Genomic DNA, 8,101 nt, shown 5'->3' on the forward strand with positions numbered 1-8,101 from the left:
TCTACAAATAACAAATGCTGGAGAGAGTGTGTAGAGAAGGGTACCCTCCTACACCATTGGTACAACCACCATGGAAAACAGTATGGAGGTACCTCAGAAAACTAAATATAGAACTACCACAGGACCCAGCAATCCCACTCCTGGACATATATCCCAACAAAGCATTCATTGAAAAAGATACATGCACCCGTATGTTCACTGCTGTACTATTCACAATAGCCAAGACATGGAAACAACCTAAAGGTCCATCGACACTGAGAAGATGTGGTATATATACACAATGGAATACTACCCAGCCATAATAAAGAACAAAACAATGCCATTGGCAGCAACATGGATGGAACTAGAGACTCTCATACTAAGTGAAGTGGGTCAGAAAGAGAAAGACAAATACCATATGATAGCACTTATATCTGGAGTCTAATATACGGCACAAATGAATCTTTCCACAGAAAAGAAACTCATGGACTTGTGGTTGCCAAGGGGGAGGGGGAGGGGGAGGGAGTGGGATGTACTGGGAGTTTGGGGTTAATAGAGGCAAACTATTGCCTTTGGAATGGATAAGCAATGAGATCCTGCTGAATAACACAGGAGACTATATCTCCATCATTTGTGATGGAACATGATGGAGGCTAATGTCAGAGAAATAATATATCTATTCTGTACATATATGACTGGGTCACTTTGCTGTACAGTAGAAATCCACAGAACACTGCAAATCAATTACAATGGAAAAAATAAAAATCACAAAAATGTGTCTACACACACACACACACACACACACACACACACACACAAACACACCTTTCCAGGTTCTTTTCTACTATAGGTTATAAAGTATTGAATAAAAAAAAAAAAATAGAGCCAGGAGGCCAGAAGGGAGAACTCTCACACCCTCTGATGATAGCAGAGCCCAACAGGAAGAAAAAGAGACTTTCCTCTTTTGGTCTGGAAAGAGCACAGCCAATGAGAGGGTGTCAGGATTCAGCCAACGAAAAGCCACCGCATTTCAAATGCTCAGTCTCCAATGAGCACTTTGTCTATTATAGCTTTCCCAACTTCCTCTCTTTAAAAGATTTATCCTCTCCCTGTTGGCTCAACATGGCTCCAGACTTTGAGTTGGAAGTCTTTGTTGATCTGGAATAAGTCCGGTTTTTTTGTTTGTTTTGGTTTTGGTTTTTTGAGCAATACCTGACGGTCTATTTGTTGCAAGAAAACATAATCTTTAACAGTAGTCTGGATAAAGCTGCACCAGTTTAGTGTTCTCTCAGTACTGGCATTGTAACTCTGGCAGCCTTCCTTTGTCCCCATGTAGGAAAGCAAAAACCACAGCAAGCAACTTTGACTGGGTCTTAATATCATGCAGTTGTCATTTTGCCTCAAGTTACTCAAACCAAGTGAGAGAGAAAGATGGAAGGTGGCTCCTCTCTTCACATCCACTCAAGCAAGCAAGAGCGTTTTCCAGACCACTCCCTAGAGCTTCGAGTGTGCCTACTTCCCACCGGGAACCACGAGGTGCTGTGATGTGGTGGCAGGCGCATAGGGCATACCGCAGCTTCCCCACCCCCCAGCTCGAGCCTCCTCTAGGACCCCATTGAGACGTCACCGCGGTAGGTTTTGTTTGGTCTGCGTCCTGTTGCCCCAGGAGACGAGATGCCACAGGCCTCTCCAGGAGTCTCAGAGTGACGCCAGAGAGCCCTTGGCCTTGACTCACAACCCTCCCAGAGAGGCTCCTGCCTCCAGCGCGAGCCCCCTCCCCCACCTTCCAACCTCGGAAGGCCAAATTACCCTCGGATTCTCTGGGAAAGGAGAGCAAGAACGGCCTCATGAGTGAGGCAGGAGAAGCCACCCTCACGGAGGGGGCCGCTTCTGTCTCCCCTCAAGCCACGCAGAAACACCTGGCATCCTTGGGAGGCGGAAATCCTCCCCAAGTCTTAGGTGAAGGCAACTTCGGCGGCGATGAGATCCCCAAGGCCACCGCGGCGGGCGCCAAGGTGCCCAAGAAGGTTATCGCTAAGAGGGTGCGAGGCTCTGTGAAGTGGTTTAACGTGAAGAATGGGTACGGTTTCATCAGCAGGCATGATACCCAGGAAGATGTGTTTGTTCACCAGACGGCCATTACCCGTAATAACCCTCACAAGTACCAACGCAGCGTGGGCGACGGCGAGACTGTCGAGTTTGACGTGGTGCAGGGCGAGCGGGGCACTGAAGCCGCTAACGTGACCGGGCCAGCAGGCACACCAGTGGAGGGCAGCCGCTATGCCGCTGACCGCCCCCGCTTCCGCCGGGGCTTCTACATCCCCCGCCGCGCGCCACCATCACGGGGTCCCAAGGGCGCTGAGGACGACGACGTTGACGAAGGCGAGGGCAGTGGTGAAGACTTCACCGGGGCCCAGGGCCTGAGGCGCCGCCTTCCTGGCCGCGCCCAAGACCAAAGGCTGAGGCGCTTCCCTCCCTTCCGCAGGGCCCCAGCCGTGACCCGCCGCCCATCAGCGCTGGCTACCACCAGCGGCCCACGGGCCGCCCACCTGCCTGTTTCCGTCTCAACAAGGTCCGAGGGCGAGCCGCGACGAGGACCCGGCCCGAGCTACCTGCTAAGTCGCCCTAGGGGCCGAGGCACCACTCTTGGTCCAAGACCCTCACCAGGCGTCTCTGAGGAGCTGGAAGCAGAGCAGAAGGAAAGCCGGCGCGACGCTGCTGGCGATTCGCAGCAGAGTACCCCTCCACGCTATGGATCCCACAGCCCCAATAATCCGCGCCGCCGCCCGCAGCAGGCGCCTGGCGCCCAAGGCCAGGATCTCGAGGGAGGAGAGGGCAAGATCAGGAAGAGCCCTGCTGAAATATCTGCTTCTGTCACTGTGGCCAAGAAGAGCAGCTCGGCTGAGGAGGAGCAGGAGGAGGGGGTCATGGATGCCCCCTCTGCCTCAGGGGCCGAGGAACAGCTCTGGCTACAGGTGATGTCCCCTTGAGGAGATGATGCCCTTTGACACAGTCCAAACATCCACACTGACTGTTAGATTTGTGCCCTGAGAAAAATATATGCCCCTTCCCCAAGGTTTGAGAATAAATCACAAGACCCATGTATTTCTAAATTGCCTCATACCATCTGCCTTAGTGGTTCCTGTAGACACACACACACACACCCACACACACACACACACACACACACACACACCACTCACACTCACACACCACTCACACTCACACTCACACTCCCGAATCTATTCTTTTTAAAGATCTGACCAGGACCACAGCTATTATTCTGCATCCCCAGGTGAATTAGTTGAAGTACTTTTAACATTATTTTTTATTTTTAATACAAAAACAAAGACTACCTGATAATTGAGGATTATCTGACATTGTGATATTACTCACCTGAGTGGTCATTTTCTCAATAAAACATTTCATGTTGCCTTTATCTGCTATCACTGTTGTCTGAAATTTCTTTTAAACCTGCCAGCATATACCTGTGTTTTGAGATAGTCCTTTCAATAATTTTTTAGAATAAGTTTTTCACAAAGATCATACCTATTCTCTTTACAACTCATGAATTTAGGAGGAGTTTTGGACTTACAGGTTGAACTTTTCAGGGTATCCCCATCACTTTTTCTTTCATCCTCTTCCCCTGCCCTGCCATTTGTGCAATAAATCTGGAGGGTGGGCCCAACTACCCACACTTACTGCTTTAGGTAGTACTCTATGAGGAAAAGCACAAAAAGCTGAGCAAAACAGCATGACATGTAAAGAATGTGGCTCTCTGGAAAGAGAATTCTCCTCTTCGGTTTTTTTTTTTCTTTTCTTTTAATGAACTCATTCTGATACCATTTAAGTATTTAAAAGAAAATGGGCATGAAGGACTGGGAGTGGAGGAAACGGGGAGATGCTGGTCAAGGGATGCAAACTTTCAGATGTAAGATGAGTAAGTTCCAGGGACCTAATGTACAGCTAACAATACTTTATAGTTAACAATATACTTTATACTTTATCGAATACTTTATACTTTATCAAATACTTTATATATTTTAGATATATATTTATATCCTTTATACTTTATCGAATACTTGAAAGTTGACATGAGCATACAGCACTAATGTTCTCACCATGACAACAACAACAAAATGCTAATTATGTGAGGTGAAGGGTGTGTTAATTAACACTTTGTGGGAAACATTTCACAATATAAACCTGTATAAAATTATCACATTGTGCATCTAAACTTACACTATGTTATATGTCGGTTATATCTCAATAAAGCTGGGGGTTGGGGAAACTGAAGGAAAAAAAATAGAAAGCATGGAAGCAGGTACAAATTTTTTTGTGCATACCTCTGTAGCTGAAGAGAAACACCTAGTCTGTGGTTTTCACCTATACTTCCTGATTGAGTTCACCCAGGGGGCCTGTGGAGGATTGCTGGAAGACCGAGCAGGTATGGTTCAGCCCACCTCAGCACCTTTCCCTTCAAACGGAGAAGTTCTGACTGGGTCTGTCATCCCTATCCTGGTTTTCATTGGAACATATGGTAGCATTGGTGGATGGGAGGCAGGAGTTGGGTTGGGGAGAGGGGGAAGTGAGGGATCAATAAATTTGAAACCAACAGGGGTCTTTAAAACCTCATTTTATAGATTAAGGGAATCGGATTGATTGTAAGTAGCAAGATCAAAATACTGTTCCCATTTAAATGTTGAGGCATTTTACACCACATTATAGGCTAGCGTAAGGTATTTGGAGGGTGAGTATTCAATCATTAATTATGGCTAAATATCCTCAATCAATTCAAGTAGAAACAGTAGCAACTCCCTTGTTCAGAGAATATGTGAGTGCCCACTTGTGCCAGGCACTTGGCCAGGCACTAGGAGTTGCATCGTGATGAAGAAGATGGTCCCTTCTCTCAAGGAGCCCATATCCTAGTGGAAAGTGAGACAAAACTGGTGATGACTCCACAATGGTGGAGTTAACTAACACAGGATGTGAGAGGAAACACAGGTGACCCAGATGGTGGCAGTGTTAGTTCCAGGCTAGAGCAACCACTACGTGGACACTTGAATTCAAATTTACATCTAGCAGTCATCACAGAGTTAAGATTTGATAATGTCGTGTCAACATACAGCTAGAAGTTTTTCCTCCAGACTCCTAGCCCAGTGTGCTTCCCACTTATAGCTGCTGACTTCTTCAGAGACTATTTAGAGTGCACCAAAAATCACTAAGCATAAGAATTTACACTGACACACAGCACCGAGAGAGAGAGAGAGAGAGAGAGAGGCAGAGAGAGAGGAGAGAGAGAGAGAGAGAGGAGAGAGAGAGAGAGAGAGAGAGAGAGAGAGAGAGAGAGAGAGAGAGAGAGAGAGAGAGAGAGAGAGAGAGAGAGAGAGAGAGAGAGAGAGAGAGGGCAAAGAATTGAAGCAAGACTAAACCTGCTATGATTAGGAAATAACTCAGATCCCTCTGGGATGCCTTTTCACGCCAAAGAACAGGCATGGATATGGTGTGAGGGGAAATGTTTTCCATACATACAGGTTGAGTTCATAGACTGCTCCCTGCTATGTGAGGAGAGAGTGCATGAGGAGATAGTAGATTGGTCAGCCTGGCAATGGGAGGCCTCACGTTGGAGGAATGGAGGCCATAAGGGGCCAAACTAAGGGATCTTGAACTTTTCCCTGCTCACAAAGGTGCCTGACAGGATCCATTAAGGGGAGGTGATGTGGTGATTGCTGGCTGGACATGGTGATTGATGGATGGAGGTGGAGTGGGGAGGACTGAAGTGTAAAGAGGCTGGTCACAGAGGTATGTATCTGGGGGTGGGTGAATATATTTAGCTGACGATGGGAACGTTCTGCTGTTTTTCCTAGCTGCTCCAGAATTTAGGCATACTTAACTAAGGGCAACTCCAGCAGCCCAACAGGAGGCAAAGGGTATCACCTAAGACATAACAGAGAGATGCCTGGGATGTCTCCAGAAAACTTTGATTTAAAACAAAAACAAAACAAAAACTATATCCCTCGTGCTAATCCTCTTTCCTCTCTGAACGCCACAGAAGGCAAATATCTGTGGATGCAGAGTTCTAAAGTACAGGGTCTCCTTCAAAGACAAGATAAGGGACTTATGCATTAACCATGTTATTCTACAAACAGCTGCACTATGTCCTAAGGGTACCCCCTTTGATATCACTAAGAAGATAACCTCGTCATTGCCTATGCCTGTTCTTGCCCCACTAGTCTTGTCACCTTCCTTAGTCCCACTAATACTAATCTCGTCACCTTCCTTAATAAAAGTCATGTGGGCTAAAGCCTAGGCGCCTTTTGTTCTGCGAAACAGAGTGCCTCCTGGTCTCCCACTTTCTAAATGTAAAGTAGTCTTGTGTGTTGTGTTATACCACACGGTCCCTCTTCCAGGATCCCCCACTGCCCTGCAGCGCTGGACGCGGCACTGCTCCCACTTCATGTACCAGATATTACTTGGTTTTCTTGAGTGAAAAAATGTGAATTTAGCGGCTATCTTTGTTTGAGTCATTGAAAGGTGACACACCCAGCCTAAAGCCTTTAATAATAACAGGCCTCCTTAGACACCATTGACTGGGAGACTCTGCACCAGAGAACATGAGTAGGAATGCTGTATATACGTACATTAGAGCATCATCCCAGAACGCCTGTCCTATTTATTATAATTGAATTTAAAGTCAAGGGAATGAGATTCTTCAACTTCCTAAGAGAAAGTTGGATCATGACTCTGAAGTAGAACCCCCAACAACAATCCATTTCCTTCGTGGGACTTGCAATACCAACAGAATGGCACCTTGTAGCTGATCTGGATCACATCATGAATCCCCTTGATGTTGGAGGGGTGCCAACTGGTATTTCCTTTTTCTCTTTTGTAGTTGGAGCTATCTGCTCCCATGCCACTGCCACTATTGACTGGTTGGCTGAGTTCTGTTTTATATATATAGATCTAGATCTAAATCTAGATATGTAAACACACACACGTGCATATATATTCATATATACACATATATGAGTGTTCTGTTTCATATACACACACACACACATACACAAAGGGCCATATATACATACATGTGTGTATATGTATATATATACACATATGTGTGTGTATGTATATATATACACATATGTGTGTGTGTATGTATATATATATATACACATGTATATATATATATACATACACACACACATATATATAAAACATTTACATATATATATATAAAACAGTTCAGGGTGTACATCATAGTGATTCAAGTATTTGTGCAGATCGTACTCTATTATAGCTTATTACAAGATAGTGGCTATGATTTCCCTTGTTATACAGTATATCTTGTTGCTTATCTATTTTAGACACAGTAGTTTATATATGCTAATCCCACATCCCTTAACTTCTCCCTTTCCCCTCTCCTCTCCCCTTTGGTAACTACAAGTTTGCTTTCTATATCCGTGGGTCTGTTTCTGTTTTGCATATACATGTGTTTACATTATTTTTCTTTTTCTTTTTATTAATATTTTAATGAACAGTGCCTCACTTTGATTCTATGTATTTTTTAATATTACTCAATGAATTTATGACATTTATAGTTGTACAATGATCATCACAACCCAATCTTATAACATTTCCATCCCAAATCCCCAGCATCCCCTGCCCCCCTCAACCTCTCTCCTTTGGAAACCATAAGTTTTTCAAAGTCTGTGAGTCAGTATTTGTTCTGCAAAGAAGTTCATTATACATATACAAGAAAATACATTATTTTTCTTTTTTTGCATTATATGTTTTTTCAAAGTTTTATTGAAGTATAGTTGATTTACAATATCATGATAATTTCTGTTGTACAAAAAAGTGATTCAGTTATACATGTACCCACAACCCTTCTTTATCAGATTATTTTCCCATATGGACCATCACAAACTATTGGGTAGAGTTCCCTGTGCTATACAGCAGGTCCCCAGTGGCCAATCATTCCACATACCACAGTGTGCATATGCCAATGCCAAACCCCTAGTCCATCCCTTCCCCTGCCACCAGTCCCCTCTGGTAACCATAAATTTGTTTTTAAAGTCTGTGAGTCTATTCTGCAAATAAGCTCATTCGTATCCTTTTTTCA

The 8,101-nt window shown here is 44.7% G+C and overlaps 1 protein-coding gene across 1 annotated transcript; it reads left to right on the forward strand.

Moving 5' to 3' along the window:
* Positions 1-1,826: 1,826 nt before the first annotated feature.
* LOC146394627 (Y-box-binding protein 3-like) lies at positions 1,827-2,982 on the forward strand. The gene has a single exon (XM_085007378.1). The coding sequence runs from the start codon at positions 1,827-1,829 to the stop codon at positions 2,967-2,969; it is 1,143 nt and encodes a 380-aa protein (XP_084863504.1). The 3' UTR covers positions 2,970-2,982.
* The last annotated feature ends 5,119 nt before the right edge of the window (positions 2,983-8,101 follow it).

Source organism: Sus scrofa, chromosome X (assembly GCF_054392235.1).
Source record: "Sus scrofa isolate SSC_HxYL_T2T_F1_AM1 chromosome X, Sscrofa_HxYL_maternal_Yorkshire_Landrace_v2.0, whole genome shotgun sequence".
Lineage (NCBI taxonomy): Eukaryota > Metazoa > Chordata > Mammalia > Artiodactyla > Suidae > Sus > Sus scrofa.